Below are 19,808 nucleotides of genomic sequence, written 5' to 3'. Positions count from 1 at the left end.
TCCATCACACCTGCTCACTTCCTCCCTCTTCTGTCTGATGCCTGGTATTGCAGCCAATGTAATATTATCCATCACACCTGCTCACTTCCTCCCTCTTCTGTCTGATGCCTGGTATTACAGCCACTGTAATATTATCCATCACACCTGCTCACTTCCTCCCTCTTCTGTCTGATGCCTGGTATTACAGCCAATGTAATATTACCCATCACACCTGCTCACTTCCTCCCTCTTCTGTCTGATGCCTGGTATTGCAGCAGCTGTAATATTATCCATCACACCTGCTCACTTCCCCCCTCTTCTGTCGGATGCCTGGTATTGCTGCCACTAATATTACCCATCACACCTGCTCACTTCCTCCCTCTTCTGTCTGATGCCTGGTATTGCAGCCACTGTAATATTACCCATCACACCTGCTCACTTCCTCCCTCTTCTGTCTGATGCCTGGTATTGCAGCCGCTGTAATATTATCCATCACACCTGCTCACTTCCCCCTCTTCTGTCTGATGCCTGGTATTACAGCCAATGTAATATTACCCATCACACCTGCTCACTTCCTCCCTCTTCTGTCTGATGCCTGGTATTGCAGCCACTGTAATATTACCCATCACACCTGCTCACTTCCTCCCTCTTCTGTCTGATGCCTGGTATTGCAGCCGCTGTAATATTATCCATCACACCTGCTCACTTCCCCCTCTTCTGTCTGATGCCTGGTATTACAGCCAATGTAATATTACCCATCACACCTGCTCACTTCCTCCCTCTTCTGTCTGATGCCTGGTATTGCAGCCGCTGTAATATTATCCATCACACCTGCTCACTTCCTCCCTCTTCTGTCTGATGCCTGGTATTACAGCCAATGTAATATTACCCATCACACCTGCTCACTTCCTCCCTCTTCTGTCTGATGCCTGGTATTGCTGCCACTGTAATATTATCCATCACACCTGCTCACTTCCTCCCTCTTCTGTCTGATGCCTGGTATTACAGCCAATGTAATATTACCCATCACACCTGCTCACTTCCTCCCTCTTCTGTCTGATGCCTGGTATTACAGCCAATGTAATATTACCCATCACACCTGCTCACTTCCTCCCTCTTCTGTCTGATGCCTGGTATTGCTGCCACTGTACTATTTCTCCCCTGCACACCCTTCACTAACCACCTCTTTGATGCCTGGTATTGCAGTCACTATACTCTCCATTAAACACTGCTCATTAACCTCCTCTTCTGTCTGATGTCTTCGATTGCAGCCATTGTTGGGCTTTGTTCACAGGAGTAGTTATATATCGGGATGGCCAATGAGATGCAAATAATTATGAGCCAATGCAGATTTATTCAAATTCAGTGTGCAAATTTTAAGCAGCTTGAAAATGAACCAATCTAATTCCACGGAGTAGGAATTTGATTGGTCCATTTTTTTTAAGCTGCATTATTATTATTATTATTAATTTATAAAGCTGCATACATCTGAATACAAAATTCTCATACTCCTGCTTTACCTAGGAATGATTTGCATTTTACTGACCAACAAGCAGTTGTGAAGCATTCCAGTTAACAGTTACTCCTCCTCCTACAGCCAACCTTCTCCAACTGCCTGGGGGTTCTGCACAAAGCAGCTGAACGCATTCACAGGAGGCTTTCCAACCTCTCTGAAAACAGTTGCTTTGAAAAGCATAAAACACAGAATTTTGCTTGCGACTGCAACTCCTGGTAACTGCAAGCACCGACTGTAAAGGTGTCCACTAATGACACAATCTTGATTGCCCAATCTTACCACTTCAATGTAGCATCAGGGACTACCCTATGTATTAATTCAAAGTACATTCACTTAGTTTACGCCTTTACTACATAGATTTGGTAACAGCGGTGTAACTACAATTCATGGGCCCCGCGTCCCCCCCCCCCCCCCTGCTCTTGGTGCACTTCACAGCCTGGGGGCCCATCTCACAAGGGTCATAAAACAAGTGTGACCATCATGAGCGTCATACCCATACCCATAACAAGAGTAGCCATAAAAACACCTGATGTGAAGTTTCGGAGGAAGGGAAAGTCAGTAGTTGGGATCCCCCCACACCTCCGGGTCCTCCTGTGATCACAGGGGCTACTCCCCTCTAGTTACATCCCTGATTGGTAAGATTGTACAATCGTGACTGTATCATTATTGGGCAACCTTGAACGCCAGATCTACTACAGGGTGGCTCAGGCACTGTGTGTGCTTCCCGGGGTTTAGTGAAGTGTGTGTCGGTCTGCATTGGCTGCGGCACATGCTGCCGTTTCCCTGGTGACAGCACATACAGGCGGGAGTAAGGAACAGATTCAGTTTATTGTCCCATCATACATGTACAGACATCTGACCGTACACCGACAATCTCCTCTGTCAAGGCTAGGGCAGATAAATAGAATGAGAATGTATGTTTATGTGCCCTAGCCTTGACAAAGGGGACCTGATAGGCCCCACAATGATAGTCGGTGTATAATCAGATGTGAGCACATACAGGCAGACAAGCTTCAGTAAACCCAGGGAGCACACAAAGAGCGAGTAAAGATAGCCATACAACTAGCAATGATGGGCAGATTCAACCAAGAGACAATCTCTCTGATCAAATCTGATTAGAGAGAGATGTGTCGGCTGCCCATACACCGAATGCCGATTCCAGGAATCAGCCTTGTGACGCTGCATCCGCTGCCCCCCTGATGTGCAGTGTATTCCCCCGCTGCCCAGTGCACTACACATTACCTGGCCATGGCTGTCACTTGTCTATCTCTGCCTCCGGGTGCTGTCTTTCATCCATACACGCGCAACAGGTGGTTGCCGGAATAATGCAGGTACCTATGTGACATCGCAAACGCCCATGTTATTCCAGCAACTATGTGTATGGATGAAGGACAGTGGCCAGAGGCAGAGGAAGACAAGCGGTGGTCATGGACAGGTAATGTATAGTGCATTGGGCACCGGGTGGGTACACTGCACATTGGGGGGGGGGGCAGCGTCAGGGGTTTCGTCGCTCGTCCAGACATTGCTCGCCGTTATCGCCATGCACTCGATCAAGCAAGTCGGCCCTGCATCTTGCAGCATGTCCGATCAATACAATTGGCCCAAAATTGGTCGCATTGTCAATCGGGCACGAACTTGGTGGCACCGATTTTCATTCAATTCCGATTATAATAATCGAATTGGATGGTAGATCGGCCACCAAGTCATCTAATGTATGGCCACTTTAAAGTGAACCTCCAGACTAAAAATCGACTCGGCAGCACTGAAAAGGCCTGGTGTTTCTTTAACAGTTTCACAGCATCAGAAATTTGTTTCTCTTATACAAGCCTCATTTTTAGCTGCACAGAAGAAAACTGCCCGGGCAGTTTTCCCTTTATGCTGTGCAAAGCATGATGGGATTTCTGATGTTCTCGTTCTGTTGTTTTGGTGCAATTTTTTTTTTACATTTTGAATTTGACATTTGAAGCCTAGCGTGTGCAGCTGGGAGGGGTGATCAGTGTAAAGTAGTAAGAGCCCACTGCACCAATGGGAAGTCAGGATGTGCTGTGATCACCTCTGGAGCCACAAGGATCTCGTCAAATATTCCAAACGATCCGCACCATCCAAAATGAATACTTTATTAGCTCAGTTTAAAAACATCATAACAGGTTAAAATCCAAAAGTGGGTCTGTGCATTATGATGACGCACAGGCGTTTCGGGCCAAAGCAGGTCCTTTGTCAAATCGTGACCAGCCCACAATGATGCATACTCCAATGATGCCGTGTCTCTATTGGTTGACACGGATGTTCTGTTGCCAATGCGGCTCATGGCTTCTGATGTCCCCACTGGGATTGGTTTAAGTCCTACGGCGGACGCTGTAGGCGCTCCTGTGATTGGCTACTATGATCCGTGGTTAAAACTTCGCTTTTGCGGGTTTTTACACATGCATAGCACTTTGGTGAGTACCCTATACACAGGCATTCTGATTGTATTACAATAGTATAGGGCAGGTGTCTGGATTATGAGACTTGGTGGTTATATATAGGAAAGTCATGTTACAATTTTGATTGGTGGTCATGATTATATGAATATGCATATATGCAGATGTTGAAGTCTTCTATGTGGTCCTCCCTTGGACTTTAAATGAACTGCTTGATTGAGTAGGCATCATTGTGGGCTGGTCACGATTTGACAAAGGACCTGCTTTGGCCCGAAACGCCTGTGTGTCATCATAATGCACAGACCCACTTTTGGATTTTAACCTGTTATGATGTTTTTAAACTGAGCTAATAAAGTATTCATTTTGGATGGTGCGGATCGTTTGGAATATTTGGGAGGGGTGATCAGGACACAGGACAGTTGGAACTGTGTCTCATGCTCCCTGTCACCTCCTTTCAACCAAAAAGATGGCTGCCCCCATGACAAACAAACATTTGCCTGTTCTTTTAAAACAGGGAGGGTAAAAGATTATATTACCTTTTATATGGATTATATTATCTATTCTAATTAACATAACTAATGTAACTTAATGACAGTATGTTTGTTTAGGCTGAAGTTCCCCTTTAAGTATCACACAGGAAAGGGCCAACATGGGCCTGTAATGTAGCACTCAGAGAAGGCAGACGGGCCAGCGCCCCCCTGGATAGTGATCCACAAATGCCCCCATGAACGCTCTCATTCAATAGAGAATCAGTTATTCTTCTCTCTTCCGTTCTACGACCATCTATGTGAATCAACTGTGATGTTACCCAACAAAACACTGTACATTGCTACAGCCTCAGCAGCCCCAGACACACCCAGTCCAGCACACAAAGAGTGGAAGACAAGAGTGTAAACTCCAGACTATGAGAATGACCTGTCTGGACACAACACACGTGATTAATGGTAATGATCTGTGGCCATTTCAATCCACACCCAGATACAGGAAACAATGACAGGTAACACATTTACAGCTGAAAATTATTACTTAGAATACTCAGCTCTAGAAATATGTCTGACATCACACACATAAAGAGAGAGAAATGTAATCATCATCATGAAACTGAACCGCTACAGGAGGAGCAACAAGAAGAGGCATTAGCAACGTTAGTGCTGACCGAATACATGAGGACCAGTGCAGGGTATGAGAGATGGAGAAGACAGCATTGGGAAAGGGGGTGAGGGGATGTAAGAGTAAAAACAAGAGGGAGATAGTTGGAAAGGGAGGGAGCAAGAAAGAGCGGAAGCAAATTAGAGTGGAATAGAGGCAGCTTGAGAGAATGTGAGGGGACAGAGAAAGCAAACATGAGAGAGGGATAAAGATGGCATGAGGGGGACAGACAGCGGTAGGGCAACAGAGGCAGCAAGAAGGAGAGGGGGACAGAGACAATGAGCTGGAGAGGGGGACAGAGACAATGAGCTGGAGAGGGGGACAGAGAAAACACACGGGAGAGAAGGACAGAGGCGGCGAGCGGGAGAGAAGGACAGAGGCGGCGAGCGGGAGAGAAGGACAGAGGCGGCGAGCGGGAGAGAAGGACAGAGGCGGCGAGCGGGAGAGAAGGACAGAGGCGGCAAGCGGGAGAGAAGGAAAGAGGCGGCAAGCGGGAGAGAAGGACAGAGGCGGCGAGCGGGAGAGAAGGACAGAGGCGGCGAGCGGGAGAGAAGGACAGAGGCGGCGAGCGGGAGAGAAGGACAGAGGCGGCGAGCGGGAGAGAAGGACAGAGGCGGCGAGCGGGAGAGAAGGACAGAGGCGGCAAGCGGGAGAGAAGGACAGAGGCGGCAAGCGGGAGAGAAGGACAGAGGCGGCAAGCGGGAGAGAAGGACAGAGGCGGCCAGCGGGAGAGAAGGACAGAGGCGGCCAGCGGGAGAGAAGGACAGAGGCGGCAAGCGGGAGAGGGGGACAGGGACAGTGAGCGAGAGAGGGGGACAGACAGCAAGCGGTACAGTTAGGACAGAGACGGGGAGAGGGGGACAGAGACAGGGAGAGGGGGACAGGGGCAGTGAGCAGGAGAGGGAGAAAGAGACAGTGAGCAGAATAGAGGGAAAAGGAGTAACAGAACAGGAAGGGACAGCACACCCACCTCCCACAGTCTTGAGGTGGAATCACCAGTGGTTCCCTCAGACGTCTCTGGCTCTTCGTTTCGTTTTACTACCACAAATCCAGGTTCTCTGGAAGATTCACCGATTTCCTCTGCATAGATTTCAGGACTCCACTGAATGAAGAAGGAGTAGAGGTGCTCCGTCCTGGAGGGAGATAAAGTGTCACAAGAGGTTATTGCTCTCTGATCTAAGAATATTCAACTAGTGTACATAGAAAGGAAACACCGCTCTCCACTCCGCCAAAAAATTGTTCAGAGTATTCAACAATCACTGAGAAATTTCCTCTAGGCCAGCTGGCAGGGATTGCCATATGTTTAATAAACATCATTTTAGCTTCTTATATAGACATGTATACAACACAACCACTGAAACTGAAGGTGGTCTCACCACACACTGAAAAACGATCATCCCTCTCGTTGTGACTGAAGTGCGTAATCAACATTGAGTTCCACTTAAACTTTTTCCGTACCAGACAGTTCTGGCCCTTTAAAGAGAAACTCCGACCAAGAATTTAACTTTATCCCAATCAGTAGCGGATACCCCCTTTTACATGAGAAATTTAATGATTTTCACAAACAGACCATCGGGGGGCGCTGTATGACTGATTTTGTGCTGAAACCCCTCCCACAAGAGGCTCTGGTACCGTACGGTACTCTGGGCAAACTGCCACAATGTAACAATGTTCACAGACAGGAAATGGCTGTTTACAACTGTCTGCAAGGCCAGAACAGCTAGAAACAGGTACATAACCTGCCCACAGTAAAAATGTCACCATGTAATACATGTCAGAATGTGAATCTGGGAGAGGAAAGATTTTACAATGAGCAAACACTGCCTAAATCATTTATACATAATTATGGTAAAAATGAAGCACTTTTTTTAATACATTATTTTCATTGGAGTTCCTCTTTAAGGACCAGAGTCATCCTTTCCCTGTTTTGCTGTGTGATTACTGTGATTGGCTCACAGCAATAATGTGGTCAGGAGCCAGGGAAATGGCTCCTCCCCGAGATACGGTAGCTCTGCTGTCAGCATGACAGCAGAGCGAGCGGTGCAGTGATGTGAATGGCGAGAGAAAGGAGAACCTGCGGTGAGGCTGACTGAAATCTACAATCTGGCAGGAATAACAGGACACAAACAGAGCGTAGATTTCAATCATTAAGGTCTGGGAGTGGTTAATATACACAAAGGCAGCAAGGTGGCGTATAAGTTAACACTCCCGCCTTGCAGCGCCAGGTCCCCAGTTTGAATCCCAGGCAAGGCACTATCTGGACAGAGTTTGTATGTTCTCCCTGTATCTGCGCGGGTTTCCTTCGGGCATTCTGGTTTCCTCCCACATCCCAAAAAATACAGATGCGTTAATTTCCTTCTCCTAAATGAGCCATAGACTACAAAGGACATTAAACAATCGCAATCGCCCTTCTGAAGAAGCCGGCGAAACTGTCGGGAACGGCGCGCTCCTCGCTGCATGGGACACCACGCCACCCCGCAGCATCTGCGGACACCTTAGGCAATCACCATCTGCCTGGTATGACCGCCCTTTGTGCACCGGGCCGTCAAGGCTGATCCCGTGGACGCTACACTGCCCACACGCTGCCACACCATACTACTGTGACCAGAGGCTGGTCTATGAAGAACTGCATGCCACCCACTGTAGAGCTCGTCAGTGTCCAGCAGCAACACTCAGGATCCTGCATCCATGAATTGGTGAGATCCATCCTATATGTCAATGCTGCTTTTGGGCTTAGGCTGCTTTGCTTGACTGTTGCTGTGACGCTGCTTATGCTGCTATTATTGTTGTGAGTCTGGAAGGATTTGTGGGGCTTCCCCTATAATGTGGAAGTGAAGCTGCTCTTCAGCTTTCATCATTTGGAAATTCTATCAAGCTTTGCACATATCTCCACAAAAAACTGTGATTTCTGTCCATCTATGAGACTTCAATCAGTGGCTTGTATGAGCGGTGCACCTGGTGTGTTTGGATTTAGGTGGTTGCGTGGTGGGGTGGCCATCCCATGTGTTTTTAATAAATTTTTCTAGTGGATATTTGCATCAATAAAAGCTTTTCTATTTTTGAAATTATTTTGGGATATATAGTGTTTGTATCGCATTAGTCAGTATTTATATACCACTTCCTACTATTTTAGGTAAAAGGACATTAAACAGACAATAGACATAGGAATTTGATTGAGAGCTCCTCTGAGGGACAGTTAGTGACATGACTACATATACTCTGTAAAAGCGCTGTGGAAGATGTCACCACTACAGTATATAAATACTAATAATAATACGCAATAGGCATGTCTTTACACACAAGACGAGCTGACGGCATCAAACCATAGCCATAAAACAATTTAAATAGTTCAAATAAGTGAAGACCTGGCCATCCAGACATGTTCCATCTTGCTGCATGTACCATTTTTCAGAGTGATTCTGCCTAAAGGAATGTTCCAAAACATTCATTCCTTTAAAAATTGCACTATAAAATCGCAATTGCAATCGCTAAGTGAATAACTTTTTCCATTGTGTTTTGAACTAAGTCAAAGGACTGGGGAGCGGAGACAAAAATACCTCTTTGTAGCAAATGCCCTCTGAACAATGACCTGCCCATGTAGTAGTTCTGCCTATCCAGCCAAACAGCGCCATAAAGCAAATACACAGAAAGCCGTGATTTTGTGCATTAGATATGCAGCGAATGTGAATTTGCAAAAACGCACTTTGCCGCACGAATTCTGGCACGTGTGAAGGTTATCTAAATCTTTATTCTGAATAGAGCTGGAGAGCAGGTCAATGAAGTGTGAGGACCCAAAATAAAGCTTTGGACACACATTGGACAATCTCTGGCCAAAATTGTTATTCATCATCACCACAGCGGTGCATCTAAAATGGGATGGTCAAAGTGATGTAAAAAAAAAAAAAAAAAAATCAGGGCTGTGGAGTCGGAGTTTGAGTCGGAGTCGAGGAATCGAAGTTGGGGCAATTTTGGGCACCCGGAGTCGGAGTCGTTGATTTCATGAACCGAGGAGTCGGATGATTTTTGTACAAAATCCATAGCCTTGTTAAGTATTAGACTAAGGAGTCGGAGTCGAGGAGTCGGAGCTATTTTGAGCACCCGGAGTCGGAGTTGTGGTTTCATAAACTGATTAGTCGGAGTCGTAACATTTTTGTACCGACTCCACAGCCCTGAAAAAAATTCAGAGTGGATTCATGATTATGTATGTAAATTTATGCAAATTTATGCTTCAAAATAGTCCAATCAAGTTGTACCAAGGGTTAATCAGATTGGTCCATTTCCTAGTAGCATATATTTGCATTCAGAATTTGGATAATCCTGCATCAATGCAGAATTACTGGTAGCGCAATGATCGTTCCTAATTCTATTGTGTGCCCAGCAGCAGACATCTCTTTCTCAGCTCTATATAAACTGTATGAAGTTCAGTGTACATCTGTGTATTACCCACATGTGAATTGTAACATATACTTTATGTAAATTTATACAGCACGGACATTTTTCTTGCAGTGATTCACGGCAACATTGAACAGTTCATTGTGTTGGTTTAATTGCATAGCAACATGGAAGATGTGGGTGGCATACCAATCAATAAAGACGTGTATATACAATATGCTGCTGAGTAGTGATATTACAGCACATACAGCAGCAAGCAGATTGCACAGAAATGCATGAACCTTCTCCACCAATACAAGAAACCTATACACCATTTTCTACAGCCTATTCCAGGGCAGCAATGCTGAGGCCATGCAGCCTTTCCCTGGAACCAGCATGCAGTATACGAGGACCGAACAGCTTCATTGCTACAGTAAAGCCAAGTACACACAATAGATGGTTCTCTGCCCGAGAAATCAGGAGTTCTGGATCATCTCATTCAAAGAAGGCCTCAGGTCACTGTCCCCCTTCCTTGCCCCCCCCCCCTTTCTGAATCCTCCTCACTGCATAGCCACAGTCTGTACAGCACTCCATCTCAAAATGGTGCACTTTCAAGCAAATCTGAAATTATTTTTTAAATAAAAACACAGAAATCAAAAGAGGGAAGGCTCTGGGTCCTATTGAGTCTTCCCATTCACTGTCACCCCCGTTCAAATTGGATGCCGTGGCAGGCTTCGGATGCACTTGTGTCCCAGAATGCTCCTGAAGACAGTGAGCTCCATACTGCGCAGGTGCAAGAAAGCGTACTCTCACATGAGCAGTACAGAGTGGCCAGACACATTTTATTTCAAGCAAAACTTAAGGGGAGAGAAAAGTCATATACTTCGGTAGACGTAAGCCTCTAGATCCTACAGAGGCTTCCCACATCCTCCTTCAGACCACCGCTCAGGGGCGCATCTAGCCATTTTGTCACTCCAGGCGAGAAAACCTGTGCCCCCCCCCCCATCCCCGTTGTGCCCCTATCCCCCCCCCCCATAATCTTAATGAGGCAATGTTTCACCAGAAAATATTTGTAATGCGGCAATCTTTTACCAGAAAATAATCGTAATGTAGGCAGCGTTTCACCAGAAAATAATTGTAATGCAGCAATGTTTCACCAGAAAATACTTGTAATGTGGGCAGCATTTCACCAGAAAATAATCATAATGCGGTAAGGTTTCACCAGAAAATAATCATAATGTGGGCAGCGTTTCACCAGAAAATAATCGGAATGGGGCAGCGTTTCACCAGAAAATAACCGTAATGTCAGCTGACATTCTGGCTTCCGTGCACTGGGGAAGCCAGAAAGGTGCTCCTTGCCCGCAGGGAGATAGAGGGAGACTGTTAGCCATTGCTAAAGCCTCGGTAAGTATTTAGGGGGAGGTTTGTGCTATTTCGCCACGTTGCTCAAGCAACCAGCAAGCAAATGTATCCAGCATCAGGCAATTCCTGCCGGTGCAGTATACCAGGGACTTTGCTGTACTTACCTAGGGAGAGGGAAGGCTCTGTGTCCTACAGAGCCCTCCCTTTCTCCTCCAAGTCCCCTCGTTCCCCTGCAGGCTTCTTCTTCCAAATCTCCTGCTATAGGAGACTTCAGAAGTTTTCAGGAGCCCGAGTCCTCCCAAAGACAGGCGGCGCTGTACTGTGCACGTGCGAGTTAGGGCGCTCGTGTGTGCACACTGCGGATCAGCCAGTCTTTGGGCCAACAGCTGCTGCCCAGGACCCTCTTCTTCACTCGGTCGCACTTCCAGCCAAGTACTAGCTTCTCCATTCTGGGCATGCTGAGTGAGCTCAGCACATGCCCAGAAGGAAGGAGGCCATGCACAGGGCTGGGCATCTGCTGACTTTACTCGTCCAGGCCCAGTACGGAAAAACTCATACTCGGACGAGAGCACAGCCACAAGAGATATTTTACAAGCCCTTGACGAGTATGTTGAGTGGGAGCCAGCACTGGAATATCAGGGTCTATCCAAAGGCTTCCCACTATCGAGGTAAGTACCTATTTTTTTAACCTTATGTTTGCTTCAGGTACACAGCTTCCGATTAGCATGTCTGGTAGAGATGCTCACCTTTCATGTGGAACGGCGAACCAATACTCCAGCTTGTCCCGCTGTGCGTATTGCTGCATGGAGGCGCTGGCATGAGACACAAACGTCTTCCTCATTGGCTTCCCGACTCGCAGACACAGGTAGCGGAGAGACCTGTGCCGACGCTTCTCTTTGGCAATAGCTGAACACACACCTGAGAGGAAGACACAAGGCTGACAATCTAGTCTCTCCGATACAATTAGGGAATCTGAACAATGACTACACCTAACAATTTGTTGTGTTTACAAAAGAGATCCAGTTGTGAACAGGATTGTGGTAGAAGTGGGAAATTCACCGGAAAGCTCACTAGTGTAAAGGGAAGCTAAACTGAGAGGGATATGGATGTTTCCCTTTTAATCAAGACCAGTTGCCTGACTCTCCTGCTGACCAATTTGCTTCAGTACTATCTGGATCTCACACCTGAAACAAGCATGCAGCTAATCCAGTCTGACTTCAGTCAGAGCACCTGATCTGCATACTTGTTAAGGGGCTGTGGCTAAACGTATTAGAGAAACAGGATCAGCAGGAGAGTCAGGCAACTGGTATTATTTTAATAGGAAAAATCCACATCCTTCTCAGTTAAGGTTCCCTTTAAGGTTCACTCCATCAGCAGGGCACCCATTGATAGAAAAAAAGTTTTAAAAACAGCTAAAATAATAAAGGGACAGATGGCTCTTAGAGGTGCTCTGTTCTTGGCTCTAGACACATCTCTGGTGCTGTATTTGGTCTGAGGAAGTGGGTGTTAGACCCATGAAACGTGTTGCCTGTGCATAAATTTCATCTCTCTATGAATGTGTCGTTATTGAGGTAAGCCACCTTTCCCTTTATTATTTTAGCTGTTTTAACAGAGGTTTATATACCTTTTGGCACCTCTTCTCCCTTTGTGCTTCTCACCCTCCTATGGAGTGCTGTGCTCTGGTACCCTGTGGCTCCGGCACGGATAGGTTCTTTATTATTTTGCCAAGAGTGCAACCGGATCCAGTTCCAGCTGGTCACCCGAGTAGAGTTGGGTTTATAAATCTTTACCTGCCTTCAATAGCTGGTTGTCCCCTGTGTGTTTTTCCTTTTTAGGGTGTCCATCACCCTCTACCACACAATCAGCAGGGGGATGAGAAGCATGTACTGGGCACTCCAGCAGAAGATTATGGGAGATAAGATGTTGAGAATAATGTGCAGGGAGGGAATGAGAAGAGACAGATGGGGTAGGCAGAGAAGAGACAGATGGGGTAGGCAGAGAAGAGACAGAAGGGGTAGGCAGAGAAGAGACAGATGGGGTAGGCAGAGAAGAGACAGATGGGGTAGGTAGAGAAGACACAGATGTGGTAGGCAGAGAAAAGACAGATGGGGTAGGCAGAGAAGAGACAGAAGGGGAAGGCAGAGAAGAGACAGATTGGGTAGGCAGAGAAGACACAGATGGGGTAGGCAGAGAAGACACAGATGGGGTAGGCAGAGAAGACACAGATGGGGTAGGCAGAGAAGAGACAGATGGGGCAGGCAGAGAAGAGACAGATGGGGTAGGCAGAGAAGACACAGATGGGGTAGGCAGAGAAGACACAGATGGGGTAGGCAGAGAAGAGACAGATGGGGTAGGCAGAGAAGAGACAGATGGGGTAGGCAGAGAAGAGACAGATAGGGTAGGCAGAGAAGAGACAGATGGGGTAGGCAGAGAAGAGACAGATGTGATAGGCAGAGAAGAGACAGATGGGGTAGGCAGAGAAGAGACAGATGGGGTAGGCAGAGAAGAGACAGATGGGGTAGGCAGAGAAGAGACAGAAGGGGTAGGTAGATAGGAGAGAGAGAGAGACACGGTAGTTAGAGAAGGAAAAGATGTGATAAGCGTTGATGTCTCTACACGCTGAACAGTAGAATACCATCTCACCTTCAGTGTGGGAATCTGTGCTACCGATCTTCGGCTTTCCCTCCTTGGCAGTGGCATGTTGCATGTCATCCCGCTGCTGCTTGGCCTGCTGCATAGTCAGGTTCTTCCAGAGCTTCCGCAGCTCCTCAGCCTCCGTCTCTGAGTCTCCAAGTGACGGCTTAACCTGTGTCCCAACTGCCGTCTCCTCAACAGCCTTACTTTGGTCCATGATTTTCTGTTCATTCTCCTGCGCTTGGCCTTCCTCTTCACATAGCTCCCCCATGTTTTCCTGTCCTGCTGGCTGCACACTGCTCTGCAACTCCACAGATCCATCAGGCTTTTTATCCAAATCTTCACTTACCTTAATGGAGGCATCACTCTTTTCTAGGTCGTTGGCATTACTGGCGATTCCACTGTCATTGGCTGAGGGATCTGTGCTGCCTTTATCAGCATCTACAGAGTCTGAAGTGTTCGTTGTGCAACATCCCACCATTGGCTGGTTTATTGTCTTTACGGATTCAGAGGAGGCTCCAGAGGATTTGTCTTGTCGCAGCTCATCGGAGGAGTGAACTTCCTCTCGGATGGGTGAGAGCTCAGATTCTGTAAACACGTCTTCGGAGAGTGACTCCTCAGTGCTGCGCGGGGCGGTGCTGGCACTGTCGTTACCAGTATCCCACGTCTTACTGTCCAGTTCATGAGCGTTACCCTGAGAAACCTTCTTATAGTGGCAGAAATCCCTCATACTAGACAGTTGGTCCACATCTCTGCCAAAAGAGGAGAACCACAGAACCCATTCTTATTCCACAGGCGGAAGATTTGCAGTACACAAAAATCATCTCATTGGTGAATGTAAATGTGCGAAAACATTGTGCTCATTTCATTAATCCATACAGGCCATAAACACTGAGCCCTAGAATAACCATTCTAGATTTCTACAAAGAGTATTCTCACTAAAATGCACTACAGATAAGCTTCAACGCAGAGGCGGGACAAGGTCCTCAAGCACCCAAGGCTGAGACACCAAAGTATGCTCCTCCATTTTTCCCATCTCAGCTGCCACACACTGATTGCTATTGAACTAAGAGGTGCCCCAGGGCCCCCAAAACCTTAATGTCTAGTTAACTGGCTTGCAGTCACTGCCAAGTATCCCCTTTTCCTATTTCTCTCTGCTTCAAACACAACAGGGGAATGACAGCTGAGTAAGTTGTGTGCCCCCCTCCTATACTGCGCCCTGAGGCTGGAGCCTCTCTTGCCTCTGCCTCGGCCCTGCTTTAACTTAAACAATTCTTATGACACACCAGGGCTGATTGTGGCCATTTTAGTGCCCCAGGCAAAGCACCTATTGCCAGCCCAGGACTTCCAGACCCAAGCGAAGCAATGCCATCACCTCTGGCCCTGTGCCCAGGGTACCAGGCCCTCCACAGCCAGCATTGGAGAAGGTCCCTGGATTCTGATGTTCTTTTTTGCCAACCCAGGAAAGTACTCTGATCTCTAAAGTCCCTCCTTTTCCCTACTACCTCTATGGACAGCCTGTGTAGCTCCTGATCTTGCTGTGTAGTATTGAGTGCCGCAATGGCAACTCCACTCGATCAGCACTAAACTCTACCGTACTGGTCCCACCTCCTCTTTCCTGCAACTGTAATATCTGTAATTGTTATTTTTGTGTATTATATGTCTAAGCTTACTCCATGTGCATTCTACTGTACCACCCTGTAAGTTATATTGTTCCACCACTGACCCTGTATGTGCCGAAGCCAGTTCTGGCTACAACCCCCTGTTGTACTTGGCCAATAAATCTGATTCTTCTGATGTGTTTCTACATATACTATGCTAACTACACAAGTATAAATCGGCCTCAACAAACTATACTTATTACACACTATTGATGTGACAATGCTCCCCCATTCCCTGCTGCCACTGTGACAGATCCATCCAAATTCATAGGCAGCCTAATGCCAATTTGCCCTTAAAGAGGAGCTGTTAGGTATAAGGTCTCAGAGAAAATAAACAAATATATCAGTAGCTAAATATAGGCTGTACTTACATTACATATGCATTTCACTGTCCACGTTTGGATTTCACAGAATTTTTATATAGTATATGCAGAGAATGATGCTCCTGACAGCTCATGGCAGGCTCCATGTTTTTCTGTCTCCTATGAAGCCAAATGTGTCGTCATGTCCTCCCTGCTTCCTGATCACAGAAAAGCTCGTACTGAATAACACTAGTGTGCAGTGAATATTAACCAGCTGAGCGGTCTGGACGAGCTCAGCTCGTCCAACACCGCCAGCGGCTGCCGCTCAGGCCCTGCTGGGCCGATTTTAATGAAATAAAAAGCAGCACACGCAGCCGGCACTTTGCCAGCCGCGTGTGCTGCCTGATCGCCGCCGCTCTGCGGCGATTCGCCGCGAGCAGCGGCGAAAGAGGGTCCCCCCAGCCGCCTGAGCCCAGCGTAGCCGGAACAAAAAGTTCCGGCCAGCGCTAAGGGCTGGATCGGAGGCGGCTGACGTCACGACGTCGGCTGACGTCGATGACGTCACTCCGCTCGTCGCTATGGCGACGATATAAGCAAAACAAGGAAGGCCGCTCATTGCGGCCTTCCTTGTTTATTCTGGGCGCCGGAGGCGATCGGAAGATCGCCTCCGGAGCGCCCTCTAGTGGGCTTTCATGCAGCCAACTTTCAGTTGGCTGCATGAAATAGTTTTTTTTTTATTTAAAAAAAACCCTCCCGCAGCCACCCTGGCGATTTAATCAGAACGCCAGGGTGGTTAATTAGCCATGTGGCTAGGAACAATAGCGGACTCCTGCAGTGTACTCTGCTGTGCTCTGGACTGAGTTACAAGCTATTGTTACTTGATCCTGTAACTTCTCATTAGCAGCCGAGGGGAGAGCCCCAGAATGCTTTGCAGTATGGTATGCGGCTTGCGTCTTCTTAAGAGCTTGGGAATAACAGCTTTGCTGATAAGCACACATCAAATGTAAGAGAGATTTTTATCTTCAGTAATGCCTTTTTGGCTTCCTTCTAAACTGTTTAACACAGGAGAATAGAGGTTTAAATTAGCTTTTGTAGCCTGACAGTTACTCTTTAAATACCAGTCAGCCCCATGACACTGTACCCCCTAGTGGCTGGATAGTGTAATGGTTAAGGGTTCCGCCTCTGACACAGGAGACCAGGGTTTAATTTACGGCTCTTCCTATTCAGTAAGCCTGCACCTATTCAGTAAAGAGTTTCTTGGGCAAGTCGCCTTAACACTGCTACTGCCTACTGAGTGGCTCTAGTGGCTGCCTCGCAAGTGCCTTGAGTCCGACAGGAGAAAAGTGCTATACAAATATATAAAAGTGCTATACAAATATAGGAATTACTATTATTCTCAACAGCCGTGATACTGGTTAGTGTGAAGTACAAGTTATAGAAAAGTGTTGTTTGTAATCTTACGCGAGAAGGTCCTTCAGTTTGCTGTTGATGATCTCTTTGTACATAGCAGCAGAGGTGACCTCCTCCATCGGACACATGATGCCGTATTCCTCGCAGCCATTTTCCTGCACCAGTGGATCCGTCTTGTGAGGATCAAACATGATGTTATTTGGAGTTACCAGCAGGACGCCGCTCACGGACCCCTGAAATGCCAACACACACAAGATGAGCCTCTTTACTTTTCTATGGCTCAATGTCACAGTGTTATCACTGATAATCAGAACTCAACTGGAGTCCTCACTGCAATCATGTAAATCTGCACACATAGTACCCAACAGCAAATGCAAGAATAGAAAACTAAAAGGTGCCCATACATTGGAACGAGTATGGGCAGATTCGACCAAGAGACAAATTTATCTCTAATCGAATCTGCCCATACACTACAGGCCGATTCCCGTACGATTTCAGCATGAAATCATCAGGGAATCGGCTGAGCTGCCGCTGTAGAAATGTATGTTGTGTAGTGCATTTATACATTACCCGTCCTGTAGCAGCTCGCCGGGTCCATCCGTCCATCTCGCCGGGGTAACAGCCGCATACACGCTAGCGGCGCATAGTGTCTGACGTCAGCCGCTATGCGCCTTCGTCACATCAGAAATAGCGCCCCCAGCGTGTATGCGGAACCCGGCGAGATGGACGGAAACCGCATGGAAGCTGACACCGGACAGGTAATGTATAAAGGCACTACACACTGCATACATTTATACATTGCAGCGGCGGGGGTTTCATCGTCTCGTCGCTCATTCGCAAATCGGCCGCCGTCCCGCCACGCACCCGACCAACCAACCTCGGGCCGAAATTTTTCAACATGTGCGATCGACTGTGCGGCCAATTTCTGTCCCGAAATTGGTTGCTTTGTCGGTCGGGCATGCACTTGGCAGCACCAATTTTCATCCAATTCAATTATAACCACATTGTACGCTTAGACTGACGTCATGTAAACAAACTCAAGGTTGCCATCTTGTGGCCAAAAAGTAAAACTACATCTAAATGTAAAAAATAAAATAAAAATACACATATTTACCCCAAACAAATACTATTTACATCTCACCCTCCCAAAAATACCAACATAAAATGTTTAATAATAATAATAATAATAAAAAAAAAACAACAAAAAAACACAAATATTTACCTAAGGGTCTAAACTTTTAAAATATCTATGTAAAAATGAAATATTTCTGAAATAAATACATGTAATTAAAGCCTCGAAACCATAACATGCAAATTTATAAGGGCCCGTTTCACTGGGCCTGTTTCCACTGTATTTAAAAATTGCATGCAGAAAAAAATCTGGACAGCAGTGCTACAATATTTTCAAATGTTGCATGGCATTTTCACATTAGCGGTGTTGTGAGTTTTCCCGTAGGTACGCAAACACATGCGAATTCTCATACGCATGTGAATTCACATTCAGAAAATAGCATGCAAATTCACATGCATGTAGTGGAAACGGCCCTCAACTACAGGGGCAATTACAGCATACCACAACTACAGAGCATAACTTGATGGTCTACATATTCCTGATGAGGAAAAGCGAAACATGAGAAAAAGCTCATCTGGTGAGGTTTATGGCACCCATGAGCAGAGGTACTCATTTGGCCAGAAATATAAGCGTCAGCATAGGAACTACTCATCTGTACAGACAAGAAAATATCAGCCCACTTCCTCATCTGGCCAGTCATGGAACAAATTAACCCAGGTCATCATCTGGGCAGACGTGGAACATCAGCTTTAAACCTCATCCAGCCAGATATGGATACTATCAGCTATGGTTCTGATTGAGCCTGAGGTGGAATCCATTGCCCCAATCCTAAACTGGCCTAAAATGTAACCCACACATTCAGGAAGAAGCTTAGGAGGAGACCACAAGGTTTCAGGATGCTTTCAGCCTGCAGCTAGCTATATATTGCAATCTACTTGTTGAAAGGCATCACCATTGACGTAGAAAACCAGGGTTTGAATCCTTTGCTGGAGCCACTGCCTAACCAGTATGGAGTCCTTGAGCAATATACCACAACACTCCAGGATGGCCTACTGAGCATGACCTTTGAGGCTGCAGCTCTAAAGTGCTTTGAATCCGATAGAAACATTTTAATTTTTCTTTCAATGTCTCCTTCAGAATTAATTTAACTTGATGTCTACACTGTGTACACAGGAACCCCTTAGCTAAAGTAAGGGCACATGGGCAGGTTGTACAGTGGTTTGCAAAAGTATTCAGCCCCCTTGAAGTTTTCCACATTTTTTCATATTACTGCCACAAACATGAATCAACTTTATTGGAATTCCACGTGAAAGACCAATACAAAGTGGTGTACACGTAAGAACTGGAACGAAAATCATACAGGATTCCAAACATTTAAAAAAAAATAAATAACTGCAAAGTGGGGTGTGCGTAATTATGCAGCCTCGAGTCAATACTTTGTAGAACCACCTTTTGCTGCAATTACAGCTGCAAGTCTTTTAGGATATGTCTCTACCAGCTTTGCACACCTAGAGACTGAAATCCTTGCCCATTCTTCTTTGCAAAACAGCTCCAGCTCAGTCAGATTAGATGGACAGCGTTTGTGAACAGCAGTTTTCAGATCTTGCCACAGATTCTCGATTGGATTTAGATCCGGACTTTAACTGGGCCATTCTAACACATGGATATATTTTGTTTTAAACCATTCCATTGTTGCCCTGGCTTTGTTTAGGGTCGTTGTCCTGCTGGAAGGTGAACCTCCGCCCCAGTATCAAGTCTTTTGCAGACTCCAAGAGGTTTTCTTCCAAGATTTCCCTGTATTTGGCTCCATCCATCTTCCCATCAACTCTGACCAGCTTTCCTGTCTCTGCTGAAGAGAAGCACCCCCAGAGCATGATGCTGCCACCACCATATTTGACAGTGGGGATGGTGTGTTCATAGTGATGTGCAGTG

General features: G+C 46.5%; 1 protein-coding gene across 4 annotated transcripts in view; it reads right to left on the bottom strand.

Annotated features, from left to right (window-relative positions):
* Positions 1 to 19,808, bottom strand: part of OXR1 (oxidation resistance 1) — a 546,053-nt gene that overhangs the window by 54,992 nt on the left and 471,253 nt on the right. For all 4 annotated transcript variants that reach the window (XM_068237908.1, XM_068237907.1, XM_068237910.1 and 1 more), the window contains 4 exons: positions 16,856 to 17,037; positions 13,441 to 14,183; positions 11,544 to 11,715; positions 6,035 to 6,197 (listed from right to left, as the gene is read on the bottom strand). In XM_068237908.1, coding sequence (XP_068094009.1) covers positions 6,035 to 6,197; positions 11,544 to 11,715; positions 13,441 to 14,183; positions 16,856 to 17,037 — 1,260 coding nt within the window. The remainder of the gene's footprint in view (positions 1 to 6,034; positions 6,198 to 11,543; positions 11,716 to 13,440; positions 14,184 to 16,855; positions 17,038 to 19,808) is intronic.

Source organism: Hyperolius riggenbachi, chromosome 5, assembly GCF_040937935.1.
Source record: "Hyperolius riggenbachi isolate aHypRig1 chromosome 5, aHypRig1.pri, whole genome shotgun sequence".
NCBI classification, from domain to species: domain Eukaryota; kingdom Metazoa; phylum Chordata; class Amphibia; order Anura; family Hyperoliidae; genus Hyperolius; species Hyperolius riggenbachi.
The sequence above is the reverse complement of the archived record's forward strand: the minus strand, read 5'-3'. Positions and strand labels throughout refer to the sequence as shown.